General features: G+C 41.2%; 1 protein-coding gene across 1 annotated transcript in view; it reads right to left on the reverse strand.

Annotated features, from left to right (window-relative positions):
• LOC117366498 overlaps positions 1-18,167 on the reverse strand; it is a 135,602-nt gene that overhangs the window by 25,774 nt on the left and 91,661 nt on the right. The window contains exon 12 of the mRNA XM_033957882.1: positions 4,686-4,946. Within this exon, the coding sequence (XP_033813773.1) occupies positions 4,686-4,946 (261 nt within the window). The remainder of the gene's footprint in view (positions 1-4,685; positions 4,947-18,167) is intronic.

Genomic DNA, 18,167 nt, shown 5'->3' on the forward strand with positions numbered 1-18,167 from the left:
TTTTTTTTTTTTTGCAATAACCATGAAATGGAATAAATGGTCAGAATAGAAACAGGCAGTGAAAATTTTCTTTTATTGAACCTCATATATGTAACCATTATTCCAAACATAACAAAACATAAATTATGTCTAAATTGTCATGACATTAGAAGTACATATGGAGTAGTTGCAGGCAGTGGCATACTTAGGGTATGTGGCACCCAGGGCCCATCATTTTTTGACACCCCCCCCATCTATATGAAAAATATGATTTTTAGTACCAATCTACATATCGCACCACAAGAGTGTACCTAGGAAAAGGCTGCATCTTAAACACTGCAGTGAGCACTAGAACACCAACACATACATTGTAAAACTAAACAAGCCAGATCCCGCACAGTCAATTGGTCCTGTAGTCAATGCCAACTGAAAACTATGTCTTTTTCATACACACAGAACAGAGATACACCCTCGCCCAAAATGGAATAATCACAAACTAAAAATAGAAATATGTAGACAAAAGTTAAACTGATCCTCCAAGAAACCAGACCCTGGATACAATGCAACACCACAAAAAACAGTAACACATGTCCTCTAATACAGTGCAAAATATAAAGACAGTAGATGTAAATTTGAAAAAACTGATACATAAAAATCACCACTTTATAAATTAACAAATAAAAATAAAACAAATAATGAGATATAAAAAAATACAATTTTATTGGACTAATCCCCGTAAGCTCGGTCCCCATCCCCGCAAACCACCTGATTCCATCCACACAAGCCTTGAATTGTTTATATTAAAGTATAAAAAGAAACAATATTCTGTACAATTGTCAATTTATAAATCAGCGTCTTCTCCCCACTCTCTTCCCCATTTCCCTTCAGCATCCTCAGCCCACTCTCTCTCCACTTTCCTTCAGCGCACGCACATAAAAACAAGCAAGTAATTTTATATCATTTTCATTCTATTCATTCATAGAAATTAAAGTCTAGATAATGCCAGTCACATAACAAAACATGATTTTACAAAAATAATTCCCTGCAGTCAAGCCTGCAAGGATTATTAGATGTCTTTCAGCAGTTCCCCTCCCTCCCTCCCCCTTACCTTTGTGGCCAAGTCAAAATGATCTACCAACAATAAAATTTTAAAAACACAAAGCACGCTGTACGCAGAGAAAATGTTAATTATCATTTATATTCCGCGGGTTTTCAAAGAGGTCAAGGCAGATGACTTTATGCAATGTCACCTCAGTAACAACTATACAAAAATAGACAAATATTCCCCCTCCCTTTTTACTAAACTGCGATAGCGGTTTTTAGCGTAGGGAGCTGCGCTGAATGCCCCACGCTGCTCTCGACGCTCATAGGCTCCCTGCGCTAAAAAACTCTATTGCGGTTTAGTAAAAGGGGGCCATAGTGCAAAATATAGACAGCAGATATAAATTTTCAAAACGGACACATTTTGATCACTAAGTTGAAAATAAAATCATTTTTCCTACTTTTTTGTCTGGTGATTTCATGAGTCTCTGGTCCTTCTTCTGATCCTTCTTCTTTCTCTCTCCCCCTGGCTCCCCTCTTTATTTCTGCCTTTCTTTCTCTCTCCTCCTGGCCCCCCTCTTTCTTTCTGCCTTTCTTTCTCTCCCCCTTGACCCCCCTCTTTATTTCTGCCTTTCTTTCTCTCCCCTTGGTCCCCCTCTTTCTTTCTGCCTTTCTTTCTCTCTCCCCCTGGCCCTCCTCTTTCTTTCTGCCTTTCTTTCTCTCCCCCTTGACCCCCTCTTTATTTCTGCCTTTCTTTCTCTCCCCTTGGTCCCCCTCTTTATTTCTGCCTTTCTTTCTCTCCCCTTGGTCCCCCTCTTTCTTTCTGCCTTTCTTTCTCTCTCCCCCTGGCCCCCCCTCTTTATTTTTTCCTTTCTTTCTCTCTCCCCCTAGCCTGCACAAAGCCATCGTGCCGATTTCTCCACTTCCACGATTCTTTCCCTACCCTCACCCCCAAGCCAGCAGCCGATTTCTCCCTGCTCCTTCCCCGATGTCCTGAACTTCATCGGGCAGCAGCAGCATTCACAATTCACTGATGTTGCCCGCTTCAGGCCTTCCTCTCTGTCGGGTCCTGTCTTCATGAAAACTGGAAGTAGGCAGGACCCGGCAGAGAACAAGGCCTGAAGCCGGCAACAGCAGCGAATTGTAAACGCTGCTGCTGCCCGAAGAAGGTAATGGAGCACCGAGGCAGTCCGCTTCTCCCCCCCCCCAGCCGACCCCCCCCTGACCCTCCTATCTCCCCCCCCCCCCCCGTGAACCTTTCCGACCTTCCCAGCGAGAGCAGCAAACCTCCTTCGCGGCTTTCTCTTCCCTCTGCCGCGTTACTGATGACGTCATCAGTGATGCGGCAGAGGGAGGATAAAGCCGACGCTACTGGAGGGAGGTTTGCTGCTTTCGCTGGGAGGGTCAGAAAGGTTCACTTGGGGGGGGGGGGAGAGAGATAGGATGGTCAGCGGGGTTTCGGCTGGGAGGGGGGAGAAGCGGTCTGCCTTGGTGCTCCAAGGCCTGGCGCCATTACCTTTTTCGATAATGGCGCCGATGCTGCTTTCGCTGGGAGGGTAGGAGCGCGATAGGGACCGGGCCAGCTGTGCACCCCCCCCTAAGGCGGCACCCGGGATGGACCTCCCCCTCGCCCCCCTTGGTACGCTACTGCCCTGGGGAAACAGCCTGCAACAAGATCGCGCGATGCCAGAGATTTTTGCCTGCTTCGGCTGTTTCCTCCGCCGCGGTCCCGCCCCTCCTCTGACATCAGAGGAGGGGCAGGACCGTGGCGGAGGAAACAGTCGAAGCAGGCAAAGATCTCTGGCATCGCGATCTTGCTGCAGGCTGTTTCCAGACGCGACACCCGGCGCAGGGGGGGGTAACTGGACCGGACCGGGAGCACCCCCTCAGGGCTTGGTACCCGGGGCGGACCGCCCCCCCGCCCCCCCCTTGGTACGCCACTGCCTAAATTGTATTCTTTGTCCTAAATCTGCCTCTATAGCCATCCATATTTTTCAGGATCCTAAATTTACTAGGCCCCAGTAAAATGAGGAACAGAAAGTCAGGCATTCAGTCTTAATAAATCTTCGGAGTTTAAATGAGGATCCTAACTAGTGTTTTTAGCGCATGCACCGGGTTAGTGTGCGCTACCCAAAAAACTACCACCTGCTCAAGAGGAGGTGGTAGCGCCTAGCATGTGCGGAAATTTAGCGTGCGCTATTCTGCACGTTAAGGCCTTAATGTACCTTTGTAAAAGGAGCCCTTAAAGTTGAAAGTCTAAAGGCTCGTTAGGGCCTTAACGCACGGAATAGCGCGTGCCAAATTTCCGCACGTGCTAGACCTTAATGCCAGCATTGAGCTGGTGTTATTCTAGAAGCATACCGCTCAGTTTAGCGCATGGTAATTTTGTGCGTGTGCTAAAAACGCTAGCGCACCTTAGTAAAAGGAGCCCTAAGCCCTCTGAATATGAGCCCCAATATTTTCTATAATTTTGCAATAATGTCATAAAGCCTAGGACCCCTCGGATTCCCAGGTTTGAATACCACCAATAATCTTCCTTGCGCTGATTGTGAGAAAAAAGATCTTTTAGTAATTTTGTAAAGGCTTTTCTTTTTCTTTTTTTTTTTTTTTAAATCTTTATTCATTTTCAAATTTACAATAAGTGTGACAGTAAGTTAAAACATTTTAACATTAAGGGGTCCTTTTCTCAAGGCACAGTAGGGGTTTAACGTGCGGAATACCGCGTGTTAAATCGTCTGCTCTGCTAGTCGCTAATGCCTCCATTGACCAGGCGTTAGTTTTTTTGCTTGCCGCAGGGGTTAGCGCGTGATGAAATGTCCGACGCGCTAACCCCTCTAGTGCGGGTTGATAAAAGGACCCCTAAATATATCACTTAATATTCAGCAATAATACAAATCATATTACCTTAACTCCCTCCCTTCCCACCTTTCATAACAAATATTTTTAAATGATATACTAAAAATTATCCCCCCACCCTGAATATTCAACTTATAAATTTAAAGGAAAAAATGGCATCTATTCATTACAATATTTTGTTAATGGTTCCCACACATCTTAAAATTTCCTTAAATACCCCTGCTGCGTAGCCATTACTCTATCCATTTTATATACAGTGAGTTCCACCCAAAATTATAATTCAGTCTACTCCAGTTCTTCCAGTTACAAGTAATTTGTTGTATGGCAACCCCTGTCATTATAAGCAAAAGCTTATTATTATTCGAAGATATCTGACTCTTTGCCCTCATTGACATGCCAAATAATATAGTATCATAGGTCAATGCCACCGGGTTTTCTAATAAACAATTAATTTAGCCCCAAATTGATTTCCAAAAAGCCATAATAAATGGACAATAGAACAATAAATGGTCTAAAGTCCCTACTTCAAGATGACAATGCCAACATTTATTAGACTTAGAGCTATCCAACTTTTGTAACCGAACAGGGGTCCATAATGCTCTATGCAACAAAAAAAAAACAAGTTTGTCTCATAGATGCAGACACTGTACAATACATCTCATCTTCCAAGTCCAAATTCGTGGCCATGTAAAGGCTTTTCTTAACCCTTCTTTTTGCTTAAATCTTCTCTTTGAAACTTCGACCCACCATCTCTCGTCTGACTGAACTATATACTGTAAAGCTATTATTTTGGAAATGAAAGCTCATACCTGTGATGAACTGAGATGATTCAGGAATAAAAATTGGTTGTCAACACCGAAAGGGGCTTTTCTTAAACAAGCTCCGAGTCCTACGGTTGGTGAATTTACTGTAACAGCTTGGTCTTCATCTGAAAGCTTGTGGTGTTTGGCGTAGACCAACGAAAGAACCAACACTCCTATCGTTGTGGTAATTAAAGTGGCCAAGAGACAGAGTAGGAAAATTCTGCATAAGTTCCAAAATTGTCCATACCAGTTCCTGAATTCTCCATGCTAAAGAGACAGAACAAATATGAAAATCATGCTCAGTGATAAAGATTTACTTTCATGCTCTTTGGGAAACACTCGTATATCCCGAGGACCTGTTCTGACCCCTTACAATTTAGAAAGATGTTGAAGACACAACTGTTTGTGGAGGTTTTTTTTAAAAAAACTATTAGATAGACATATTTTAAGAATTCCAAACTGCGGTCATTGCACTTTATGTAATGTGATGGTTAATGTGTAAATTCATTGAGCTCTCAACATTATTTTTAGGAGGATGAAATTGCCATATAATTGCAACGTAATTCGAATGCATTTTGTAAATGTACTTTTCATGAATTATTATGAGTGTTTTTTCAATTGTTAACCGCTTAGGGCTCCTTTTACTAAGCTGCGTTAGCGTTTTTAGCGTACGTAGCATTTTAGCGCGCGCTAAACCCATGCTATGCGGCTAGAACTAAAGCCAGTTCAATGCTGGCATTAAGGTCTAGTGTGCATGGAAATTTAGCGTGCGCTATTCCGCACGTTAAAGCCCTAATGCAGCTTAGTAAAAAGAGCCCTTAGTTTTAGGTGGTGTAGAAATTTTTAGAAATAAATAAATAATAAATACAAGCAACTAGATAATTCCAACTAGATAATTGCAATATGTTATTATGGGGTATTATTGGGACAACGGATCCATAAACTGGAGGCACTGCAACATAGAAAAGCCAAATTGATCTTAGGAGGAGGGTAGATAGATTGGGGTACACACTGGGGCTCATAATCGAAAGAGAAAAACGTCCAAAAACCAGCCTAAATCGGCACTTGGATGAACATTTCTCAAAAACGTCCAAGCGCCGATAATAAAACCGGATTTTGGACGTATTTAAAAATGACCTAAGCCTTCATAGTGCCGCTCAACATCCAAACCTAAATGGGGTGTTTCGGGAGGCGTGTTGAGGCTGGGAGTTGGGCGGGGCATGGGCCGGCTTAGACTTAGTCGTACAGAATGTATAACTGAAAGTTTAACAACAGAGCCTAGACGGAACTTGGACGTTGTGACTTAGACCATGTAAAACATGATCTAAGTCACAAAAAACCACTTAAACTCACCAGATAAGCACTGAAAACACATAACACAGACCCCCACACCCAGTGATCACCAACCCTCCCCCCAACCCCATAAAAATTTTATTCACAACTTTAAATTTCAGCCTCTAGATCTCGGCTAGCATAGGAAAGCCTAGTCGTCCAGCCCAGAGGCAGCTTAAGTCATCTTGGGGGGTGGGTTAGGGATCCATAGAGAGGAGGACCCATGCCCATAAGCCCCTGTAATCACTGCTTTGTTACTGAAACATGTGCACTGCCCTATACTCTTTTGTATTGGCATATAAGTGACTCCTGCAGCCATAAGGGCTACAGGGGTGGTAGATAAGTGGGTCTAGGGGATTCTGGAGGTGGTTTGGGGGGCTCACCGTCACCTATAAGGGAGCTGTAGTGAGGAGAAGCCATGACACCCTTTTTATGAAGTTCATAGCAGTCCCTGTAAGGTACCCCACTATTTAGGTGGCATGTCTGGGTGTGTAGTCCATCACTTTGCAGACCCCTCCCACGTCCAACAGGGCTTGTTCTAGGCGTTTTGGACTTGGACGGAAAGTTGGACGGAAATGTGGTATAAAGATGGACGATTTAGCAGCTTGGACGATCAGATCGGCAGGACATATAATTAGACGATTTTTGAAAGTAAAAAAAAGTTGGACATATGTCTTAGGCTCTTTTTAACTTTGGACGACTTGTGAGATGGACGTAAAGGGACTTAGACGTCCCTTTCGATTATGCCCCTCACTGTGTTTAGTTAAATTGCACTGCTATTGCTTTAAACTGTACTGACTTCTAGCAAGGATGAAGGTTACTCCTAATACTGTGTTGACCCCTCTTCTAAAACATTAGGCTATATATCATTTTTGGTTATTTTTAAATGACATCAAAATTCTTTATGGCCTGGATCCAGATTATTTGAATGATATGGTGAAAATTTATTGAACTTCCAGAGAAATGAGATCAGAAAACGAAATTAGATAAAAGTTGCCAACGCATGGAGTATTTGGTTACAGTGCTGGATAAGTGCGATTAAGAAATCCTAATTACGGTAGATTAGATTAGAAAAGTCTCTTATGGGCCTTTTTAAGCAATTTTATGCTAACTAGTAATTTTATTCAGGGTTACTGGATTATATTGTAAAAGCTGTGTATTGTTTTAGGGCTCCTTTTTCAAAGGTGCGTTTGGGCCTTAACGCGCGGAGTAGCGCTCATATAGGCGCCTAACTTTTAGTTGTGCCTAGAGCTGGCCTATTTATTAGGCGCCTCCAAAACAGCCACCACTCAGCGTGATTCATTAAACAGCACCCACTTTTACTTGAATCACGCTGAGCAGTGCCTATTTCGGCACCTAACTTTTCGGCGCTTCTTATAGAATTTGCCTGTTAACTCCACACCCCCACCCCCATTTGCCCCAGGTACACTAGACAGATTGTGAGCCTGCCGGGACAGACAGGGAAAATGCTTGAGCACCTGAATAAACTCATGTAAACCTTTCTGAGCTCTCCTGGGAGAACGGTATAGAAAGCTGAATGAATAAATAAATAAAATGACGGCAGATAAAGACTTGAACGGTCCATCCAGTCTGCCCATAAGTTATACCCATTACAAAATACATGATTAAATTAACTTGTCTCTTCTTTAATATTTCTGGGCCATAGACTCTAAAGTCCGGTATTGTCCTAGGTTCCAAAAGCTCACTCCAGCCTATCCAACCATTCCAGGATATCTACCGTAAAGTCTGGCCAGTAACATCCTCATGTTCCAAATTAGTGGAGTTTATGTATATTAATATTAGACCCCTGGGCAGAGGGGTTTAAAGCAGCAAGTTTATCACACAAGTCGCACAGGGTGCTTCACACATATTTGTCCACCTGCAGAGCCGCTGAAAAATTATCCAAGTTCTAAGAAGTTCTGCTGGGGTGCTGTACTACCTGCAGCTAAGCAAAATACGTGCATTGCCCTGGTCAAATGTTATGCTCACTTGTTATGTGGGGCTAAGGGGACCTCAGTAACAACTAGCAGCGGTTGGAATGGTACCGAACGCTTCATATGGTCAAAAACACAAGCTTGTGCATAGAAATTTAAAATATAAAGATTCTGAGTGTATAGGATTAATTTAAATTGGACTCCTATTGTTTGGAATAGTATTAATATTAGACCCCTAGTATGTGTCAAGTTAGGATAAAAACTTGTATCGTAAACTTGCGCTGTAATTATGGCAAATCCAGTGCCAACTGTATATTATGTATGTTTAACCTGTAACCCGTTTTGAGGTCTTTGGGGAAAACAGGATAGAAAATGAATTGCCGGTAATTCATTGAAGAAATAGATAAAATACTGGATAGCTCATTAACAAATGTAGTTGTGTACGAATCATCTCTCCGCACCACTGATATTTCAGCGCTGTGTGTAAAATCCAGGAATAAGTGTAAAATATTGCTCCCTTGCAGCACTTGGATTATTGTCATTAGTACTGAGTCATTTTGTCACTATTTCTATCTGTTCTTTAGAATCTCAATAGTCCAGATGACTCTGCCATGTCTGGCAACGAATGCGGATGAGTCATTGAGTATTGTGAACCGAGCCAAGAAAAATGTTGAGGCACCACTGCGTACACACGCTGCCTTGGAATCACCCAGTGGATATAATTAAAACCATTTTGATTCCATTTATTAATTGCCCAGACCATATTCCGCGCTAGAAAAGGTTTGTGGGGATTTTTTTTTTTTTTTTGCCACCTTCCCAATATTTTGCACATCTTCACAAGTCAAGAGCTTGTGAAAAATGATAAAATCAAAAGCAGTTATCAAGTTACATTTTTGACTGATTGAAATACGGATTCAGTTTTCCCTGGTGTTAATTAACGGGCAAGATCAAACTTGCCTAATCAGAATCAGTATCATACTTCTAGCAGCTATTGCCTTACAGAGTTGTCTAGAAGTAAATCATTTTTCTTTTTATCTTTAGTTGCTAAATAAAGAGTTAAGCTTCTACACCGAACAGATCATACACAGATTGCAAAATATATAAATATCCATCAAAACCTTTACAAAGCATACAATGTGAATTACAGAAACATACCATTACTACTTGGAGTGAGATTGCCTTTGTTAGTAGTCCAAGAGTAGCAAAATATTGAATATAAATCCTGACTATTTGAACCCATCTATCAGTCATTAATATTTGGTCTAATTATATTCAGGCATCTTAAGGTGACAACAAACAAGAGTTCAGTCACGCTAAAATCTTTGACCTACAAATGTTGCATTAAAAAAAACCAACAAAAAAAAAAAAACACTGCTGTGATTGGATGCCAATATACCACAGAGTACCTTTGTATCTTTGCAGAGTTAAGTCTGAATTATTTCAGATGAAAATACAGTATTGCGTTTTTTTTATTACATGATTATCATCATCTCATGGAAACTGCTGTTTAGACATTCTCATTCTCTGAATTTGTGAAATTTCCCAAGCTATGCTTGGCATATTCACTTTTTCTTAAAGCAGAAATTGATCAGTGCACCCTGAGGTTGTGGGTTCACATCCCACCCTGTTCCTTGTGATCCTAGGCAAGTTACTTAATCCCCCATTGCCCCAGGTATTTTATTTATTTATTCAATAATTTTCTATGCTGCTTTTTTTCTAAAATGGTTTACAAAAAGTTGCATTCATAAAATATTAAAAAATCAGAACAAAATACAAACAAAAACAGATTCATTCCTTACATAAGGTCAATTGCTCAAAGAAAATCATCTACAAATAGTTGCGTTTTTAACATTTTCCTGATAGGGAAAATTGCTTGAGTACCTGACTATAAGTGGTATATAAAGGTTTTAAAAAAATTAAAAATAATAATAAATATTTTGATTTTGATGTTTATAGTAAACACAGAAGTAACTATGCTCTGTACATGGAGAATGATTTCTTCTCTCACTGTATTACATGTGTATAGTACAGCATTCATGCTAGTTAATATCCCTGTTTCTACTCAATTTCTTATAAGGAACATACAATTGTTAATGTACTTACGCTGGGCAGATTCACCTCATAGTTTGTTACAGAACATCTTCTTCTTCTTGTTCTTAAAAAGAACATTTTAGCAATAGTAAAATCCCCAGCTGTCATTTCATGTAGGCTCTCTGCCTTTATATAGTTGCTTGACTAGGAAATACAGGTTACATTTAATTATAAATAGCCTCTTTAGCATAGTGATGTATCTGTGAATCAACTGGAATGAGTTACAGCCTTTTCATCTAAGCTCCACCTCTTAAAACGTGCCTGGTTTCAGTATGATTTTATTTTTAAGCAGTTTAGTGTCTTGTAATAAAGGGTCTGATTGGAATATTTCTTCTTTTTTTTTTCATAGAAACAGAGGATGAGAAAAACTTTGGTGAATCAGTTCCAAAAAGAGAAGTTAAAGGAAAAGAGGAATAATCATCGTTGTCAATTAGTACATGGGGAATAGTAATTGTATTGGTCATGGGTAATGCTGGATTTTTGGCAGGCTGTGAAAACTTGAAACTCATTGCATCAGCAACAAAAGTGAATAGTATATGGAAATATGTATATTCACTGTGGGTGGTGGGTGCATGGAATAACCTCTCAAATGCAGGCAAAAAAATGACCAGAATTCAAGAAAACACGAGAAAAGTAACAACAGACAAAATTTTCCTACTTGTTTTCATGATTAAACAAACAAGTTCTCCAGCCTTTCTTGACAAACTCCTCATTCCCTATGCTTCATCACGAGCCGTACGATCCAGTAATCAAAATTTACTTAACATCCCATCCATAAGAGAACTATTCTACACACGCAATGCTATATTCTCTGTCACAGCCCCTTCTCTATGGAAGGCCCTACCATCGGATATCAGACTAGAAGAATCCACTCTCAAATTCAAATGCAAACTAAAGACCTTCCTATTTAGGGATGCCTTCCCAATTTGAAAAAGAAAAAAAGAATATGCCTTCGGTACATGTGGCCCAACAGAGTAATAAATAACTGTTTTTACGAAGCGACATCCCCACTCTATTGTTCCTTCCACCCCCCTCTTACCTCCCTTTTAATTTTTTTTATGTCGATGTACTTTACTTCTCCTTAACAATTGACCCTTTTGTTGCCATATGTCTCTGTATGTTTTGTCCTTGATATTTTAACTATGAAATGCCCCCCCCCTTTTTTTTTTTTAAATCTTTATTAATTTTAAAATATTAACAGTGCAACACACAGATATAACAACATATAACAAGTCAAAAAAAGCACATTCAACTAACAGATTTTCAAAATCAATTATTTTATCCCACCCACCCACCCATTTGACACTGTCTAGGTAACCATTGCTAGACGGTATATATATACTTGGAAACTTGGATAGGGAAAGCTCTAGATCACGCAGGGACTATAGTATTTCATCACAATGGAAAATGAACTAAGGGCTCGTTTTACAAAGGTGCGTTAGGGCCTTAACGCGCTGAATAGCGCGCGCTAAATTCCCGAACGCGCTAGACCTTAACACCAGCATGGAGCTGGCATTATTCTAGAAGCGTACCGTGTGGTTTAGCATGCGGTAATTTTGTGCGTGCGCTAAAAACGCTAGCGCACCTTAGTAAAAGGAGCCCTAAGATCCAGATTCACTAAGGGCTCCTTTTACTAAGCTGCGATAGCGTTTTTAGCGCGCACTAAACCCGCGCTACTTGGCTAGAACTAATGCCAGTTCAACGCTGGCATTAGCGTCTAGTGCGCGTGGCAATTCAGCACGCGCTAAAACCGCTATCGCAGCTTAGTAATGGGAGCCCTAAAGCTTTTTCCCGTTCTGTGAATTTGGGGGTATAAGCTTCCCTAAAGCCAACAACAGCCACAGGCTGAGCTATTTATTTACTACCTTTTGGAAGGAATTCTCCCAATGGCGTACTAGCCCCAAATATTCAAATATTCAATACCAGGCCATATCTGGGCACATGCTTAGAATATCCAGGTCATCTGTGGACCAAAAAGTTTGTTTGTTTGGTTAAAATTTTATTTTATTTTTTTAATTTTGAAAAGACTAACACATGCTGCTAAATTATCATAAGAACATAAGAATAGCCTTACTGGGTCAGACCGGGAAGGGGTAAAACACGGATCTCGTGGACCTTGCGGATCTCAACCGCAGGTCCTTAAAAATCTTCATTTATTGACAGCTGAGGTTTCATATCTCAGGTGTTTCAGGTCCGCGCAGTAGGGGTAGGGGTGAAGGGCCACTACTCGGTCTGGAAGAAGGTCACGAGTGGTTTTCCGCAGGGCTTGGTGCTCGGGCTGCTGCTATTTAATATATTCATAAATGATCTAGAAACAGGGACGAAGTGTGCGATAATAAAATTTGCGGACAACACCAAACTATTTAGTGGAGCTCAGACAAAGGAGGACTGCGAAGAATTGCAAAGGGACTTGAACAAACTAGGGGAATGGGCAATGAGATGGCAGATGAAGTTCAACGTTGAGAAGTGTAAAGTATTGCATGTGGGAAGCAGAAACCCGAGGTACAATTATACGATGGGAGGGATGTTATTGACTGAGAGTACCCAAGAAAGGGGTAATGGTGGATATTATAATGAAGCTGACGGCACAGTGCGCAGCGGCAAAGCGAATAGAATGCTAGGTATAATCAAGAAGGGTATTACAACCAGAATGAATAAAGTTATCCTGCCGTTGTATCAGGCGATGGTGCGTCCGCATCTGGAGTACTGAGTCCAATATGGTCGCCGTACCTTAAGAAGGATATGGCGTTACTCGAGAGGTTTCAGAGGAGAGCGACGCGTCTGATAAAGGGGATGGAAAACCTTTCATATGCTGAGAGATTGGAAAAACTGGGTCTCTTTTCCCTGGAGAAGAGGAGACTTAGAGGTGATATGATAGAGACTTACAAGATCATGAAGGGCATAGAGAGAGTAGAGAGGGACAGATTCTTCAAACTTTCAAAAAATAAAAGAACAAGAGGGCATTCGGAAAAGTTGAAAGAGGACAGATTCAAAACAAATGCTAGGAAGTTCTTCTTTACCCAACGTGTGGTGGACACCTGGAATGTGCTTCCAGAGGAAGTAATAGGGCAGAGTACGGTACTGGGGTTTATGAAAGGATTGGACAATTTCCTGCTGGAAAAGGGGATAGAAGGGTATAGATAGAGGATTACTGCACAGGTCCTGGACCTGTTAGGCTGCCGATTGAGCGGGCTGCTGGGCACGATGGACCTCAGGTTTGACCCAGCGGAGGCATTGCTTATGTTCTTATGTTCATGCTTGTTTGCTGATACAACAGGATTCTTGCCATGGAGGAGGAAAGGATTTATTTAGGCACAAGTCATGTCAATAGTAGGCGCCATAATTATAGGACTTGAAAATCCTGGCCTACATTTTCAGTGCCTACCTTTGCCAGAGGCACAGTTCTTTAAACAGCGCTGTCACATTATTGATACACGATCAGTGGACAATGGAGCTGTTTAGAGAATCTGGGTCTTTATGAATAAAGTGAAGACTAAATCCAGGTCCTAAGGTACATAGGACTTTAGTAAAGGTGATTTTATATGAAATATGCCTTTTATGAATCATCCAACCATAAAAACATAAGAATATAAGAACATAAGCATAGCCATACTGGGTCAAACCAATGGTCCATCAAGCCCAGTAGTCCATTCTCACAGTTTAGTTTATAGTTTAATAAAATTTGATTAAACGCATAATATAAAATTTCAAAGCATTGTACAATAAAATCTGAAATTAAAACAAACAACAAGAAAATGAACATTTACCATACAGGACAGACTAATTTGAGGGGGGGGGGAAAGAGGGTAACAACAAAAGGATAGAAGGGAAAAATTACAATTCTTAAAAAAAAAAAAAACAAAACATAACAATAAAAACAAAAGGATAAAATGGGGAAAAGTTTAATTTTAGGAATCAAAAATTAAAAGGCGTGTAGGATGTATCAGTCATAGGCATCTTTTAAAAGAAAGCATTTTAAAACTACTCTTAAATTCATCCAAGCTCTGTTCAGCTCATGTGTATAAAGGAAGTGAGTTCCAAATTGAAAGTGCCGTTACCAAGAAGATGTATGCACAAGTGCCAATTATTTTTAGTGAAGGGACATTGAGAATATGTTGGGATGCAGACCTTAGGATTCTAGGGGGATCATATGGAATAAGGATTCTATCTATAAATGCTGGAGTATTGGTATGTAAAGTTTTGAAAGTAAGAAGGGCAATTTTATAAATGATCTGATGATGAATGGGCAGCCAATGAGCATTCTTCAGCAAGGGAGTGACATGATCAAATTTTTTCGAGTTTGAGATAATTTTTATAGCTCTAATTTGAATAATTTGGAGGCGTCTGATATCTTTCTGATACAATCCTTTATATAATGAATTACAGTAGTCAATTTTTGATATTATAAGAGAATGAATTAGGATATTGAGAGAGTTGAAGTCCAGGAAGAGGGACTAAAGATCTTATCATCCTTATCTTATAAAATCAGTTTTTAACCAGAGCATTGATTTGAGGGCAATAAGTGAGATTGTTGTCAATGAGTGCACCTATGATTTTTACTGTTGAGGTAGATTCAAGTGGGATATGATCAATAGAAATCAGTGAGACTAATTGCAGACCTAGTACCTGGCCAAAACCCAAAGAGCAGCAACATTCCATGCTACCGATCCAGGACAAGCAGTGGCTTCCCTCATGTCTTTCTCAATAATAGACTATGGACCTTCCATCCAGGAAATTGTCCAAATCTTTCTTAAAACCACTCCACTCTTACAACCTCTGCCAATGCATTCCAGAGCTTAACTATTCTCTGAGTTAAAAAATATTTCCTTCTATTGATTTTAAAAGTATTTCCCTATAGCAGTGGCGTACCTAGCCTAGTGACACCCAGGGCCCATCATTTTTTGACCACCCTCCTCCCATCTGTACGAAAAACATGATTTTTAGTAACAATCCACACGTCACATAAGAGTGTACCTAGGAAATGGCAGCATCTTACATACTGCCGAGATCAGTACAACATCAATACACACATTGTAAAACCAGACTAGTACAGATCAATCCTGCAGTCAATCCTAACAGAAAACCATGTATTTCAAACACATAGAACACAGAAACCACCTTCGCCTAGTAAAGAATATGTAATCAGAAACTAACCCCTCCCCCTTTTACAAAACTGTAGTGTGGTGTTTAGCCATGGTGGTAACAACTCAGACTCTCATAGAATTCTGAGGATCAGAGCTATTACCACCACGGCTGAGGCTAAAAAACGCTCTACAGTTTTATAAAATGGGGGATAAAATAGAAATATGTAGACAAAGGTTAAATTGAACCACCAAGAAGCTGGACTCTGCATACAATGCAACACCACAGAAAAGCGATGCATCTCACCTAAAGCAAAAAAATAAATAAATAGAATTTTTTTTCTACCTTGTCTTCTCTGGTTTCTGCTTTCCTCATCTTCTTATCACTCTGTTCCTTTCATGCACTGTCTACCCTGTCTCTGCCCCTTCTATATGATATCTTTTCTCCTTCTATTCCCCTTCCAGAAACTTTATGCCTCCCCCTTCCATTTCTCCCTTCACCCCCATTGTTCTGGCATCCATCTTCCTCCCTTTCCTCCTCCAATGGTCTGGCATCTCTCTCGTCTCCTCTTTTTCCCTTCCCTCTCTCACACTCCCATGGTCTGTCATTTCACTCTCTTCTCTCCTTTACCTCCACTTCCATCATCATCCACCCCCTTTCTTTCCCTCCAACCCAATTCCATCCAGTATCCTTTCCCCTTATAATAATAATAATAATAATTTTATTTCTTATATACCGCCAAAGCCATAGTAGTTCGAGGCGGTTTACAATAAAGAAAGGCTAGACAATCAGCGAATGGATACAATCAGCAGATACAGATACAATTAATATATGTAAGCATGGAACAGGTACAATATAAGGGGTCAAATGTACGGTGAGCAGGAAGCAAGGTAAGAAAAAAAGAGATCTTAGGGGGCAATGGTCGGGTAAGGGGTCTTAGGCTAAAAATTGGTTAAATAGGTTAGTTTTTAATCATTTTCTGAAGTTTAGGTAGGATGAGGAACGCGAGATAATATTGCTTAGCCAATCATTTAGATGACCTGCTTGGAAGGCTAGAGTTCTGTTCAGGTATCTTTTGTGACGGCAGGCCTTTAGAGTTGGATGGCTGAAGAGATGAGCTCTGCGAGTGGGTCTGGATGGACAATCTAAGGTAAAATGGGGAACCAAGTATAAGGGGGCCGAACCATGAATGGATTTGAAACAGAGACAGGCAAACTTGAACTGCATTCTTGCTTCCAGGGGTAGCCAGTGGAGTTTTTAGTAGTAGGGAGTTATGTGCTCACATTTTTTAACCCAAAGATCAGTCGAATTGCCGAATTTTGGATGATACATAGTCTTTGAATGGTTTTTTTGAAGGATCCCAGGTAGACAATGTTGCAGTAGTCGAGTAAGCTCAGAATGGAGGATTGCACTAGTAAGCGGAATGAGGATTGCATCGAAGTATTTTCTGATGGTTCTTAGTTTCCATAAGGCGGAGAAGCCTTTTCTGACTAGTAAGTCGGTGTGAGTTTCAAGGACGAGGTTGCGGTCTAGTGTCACTCCCAGAATTTTTATGGAATCTGTGATGGGAAAGACTTGACCGTTCAAGGAGATTGTTGAATCTTTGATTTTGTCATTCGGACTAGCCAGGAAGAATTTGTTTTTTTCTGAGTTGAGTTTCAATTGAAGTCGGACATCCATAGTTCGATTTGCTTAAGGATAGATGCCAGGTGATTTTTTGTCTCAGGAGTTATGCTGGTTAGGGGTAAGACTATGGTAATGTCGTCAGTGTAAATGTAGAATTTGATTTTCAGGCTTTGCATTAGGTTCCCTAGTGCGGCCAGGTAGATGTTGAACAGTGTGGGGGACAGGACTCCACATGCATTTACCCAGCTGTCTCTCTCCCCTTTCCCTGCACACCAATTCCATCAGCATCTGCCCCCTTTCTTTCCCAACCCAATTCCATCTAGTATCCTTCCCCCTTATGTTTCTCTCCCCTTTCACTGCACACCAATTCTATCAGCATCTACCCCCTTTCTCTCCTTCCACCACCCTTCCATACCACCCTGACCCCCTTTCTCTCCCTTCACCACCCTTCTATAATCCTCTCTCCCTTCAAACAAGCAAGGACCTGCGATGACTGCGGCTGTCGGTCCACCCCCTCCAATGTCACTGATGTCTTCCGGAGCAGAAGCAGTCATCGCGGGACCTTCTTGCACTTCAGCGCGGCTGCTGATTCTCCTTCGGAATAAGTACGAAGGTCGCACTGAGGTACCATTTAGAGCAGCACATGAGATTCCGGACCTGTCCGGCTGTGCACCCCCCTAGGGCTGGCACACGGGGCGGTCTGCACCTCCTGCCCCGCCCCGCCCTTGGTACATCCCTGCCCTGTAGCTTGTGAAGCTGGATGGCCATCTATTGACAAATAGATAGAAGAGGTCTGAAGCCCAAAACAGTATATGAATGATATAGACACTATAGACTTGTCATAAGAGGGTATATAACAGGGTCATGGGTGTTAGTAGAATACCAGATTGAAAACCTCCCTTTGAAATCATACATTCTTCTAGTGAAAGGTGTCTGATCAGCTATCAAGATATCTTAGATGGGCTGAGTAATGCCAACAGTAGATACTAGAGCCTGCTGAGTTTCCATTGCTCTGAGATCTAGAGTGATGAACTCAGCCATTATATTGTATGCTCAGTGCAGAAATAACTTGTGGGGAGGTAGAACTGCAAGGTTATGATGGAGAGTGAACCAGTGCTGTTAAGGCCAGTAGGGTGCTATGAGAATCATTGCACAACAGTTTTGCTGGAGCTTATATAGAACTCTTGGTATGAGTTGAACAGGAGGAAATTCATAAAGAAATAACCAAGTCAATGGAATTTCCAAAGCACCTACAGCAAGACATGGGGAAAAGGCAGAATGGAACAATAAAGAGGAATCTTTGTGTCCCCTTCACTAGCAAAAAGATTCATTTGAGACATTCCCCTATCTTGAAGGATGGACGTAAGAGTATCTACATTACGGGACTATGAGGGAGTCTATAGGACGCTACCACTTCCTCCAC

This window comes from Geotrypetes seraphini, chromosome 1, assembly GCF_902459505.1.
Source record: "Geotrypetes seraphini chromosome 1, aGeoSer1.1, whole genome shotgun sequence".
Classification (NCBI taxonomy): Eukaryota; Metazoa; Chordata; class Amphibia; order Gymnophiona; family Dermophiidae; genus Geotrypetes; species Geotrypetes seraphini.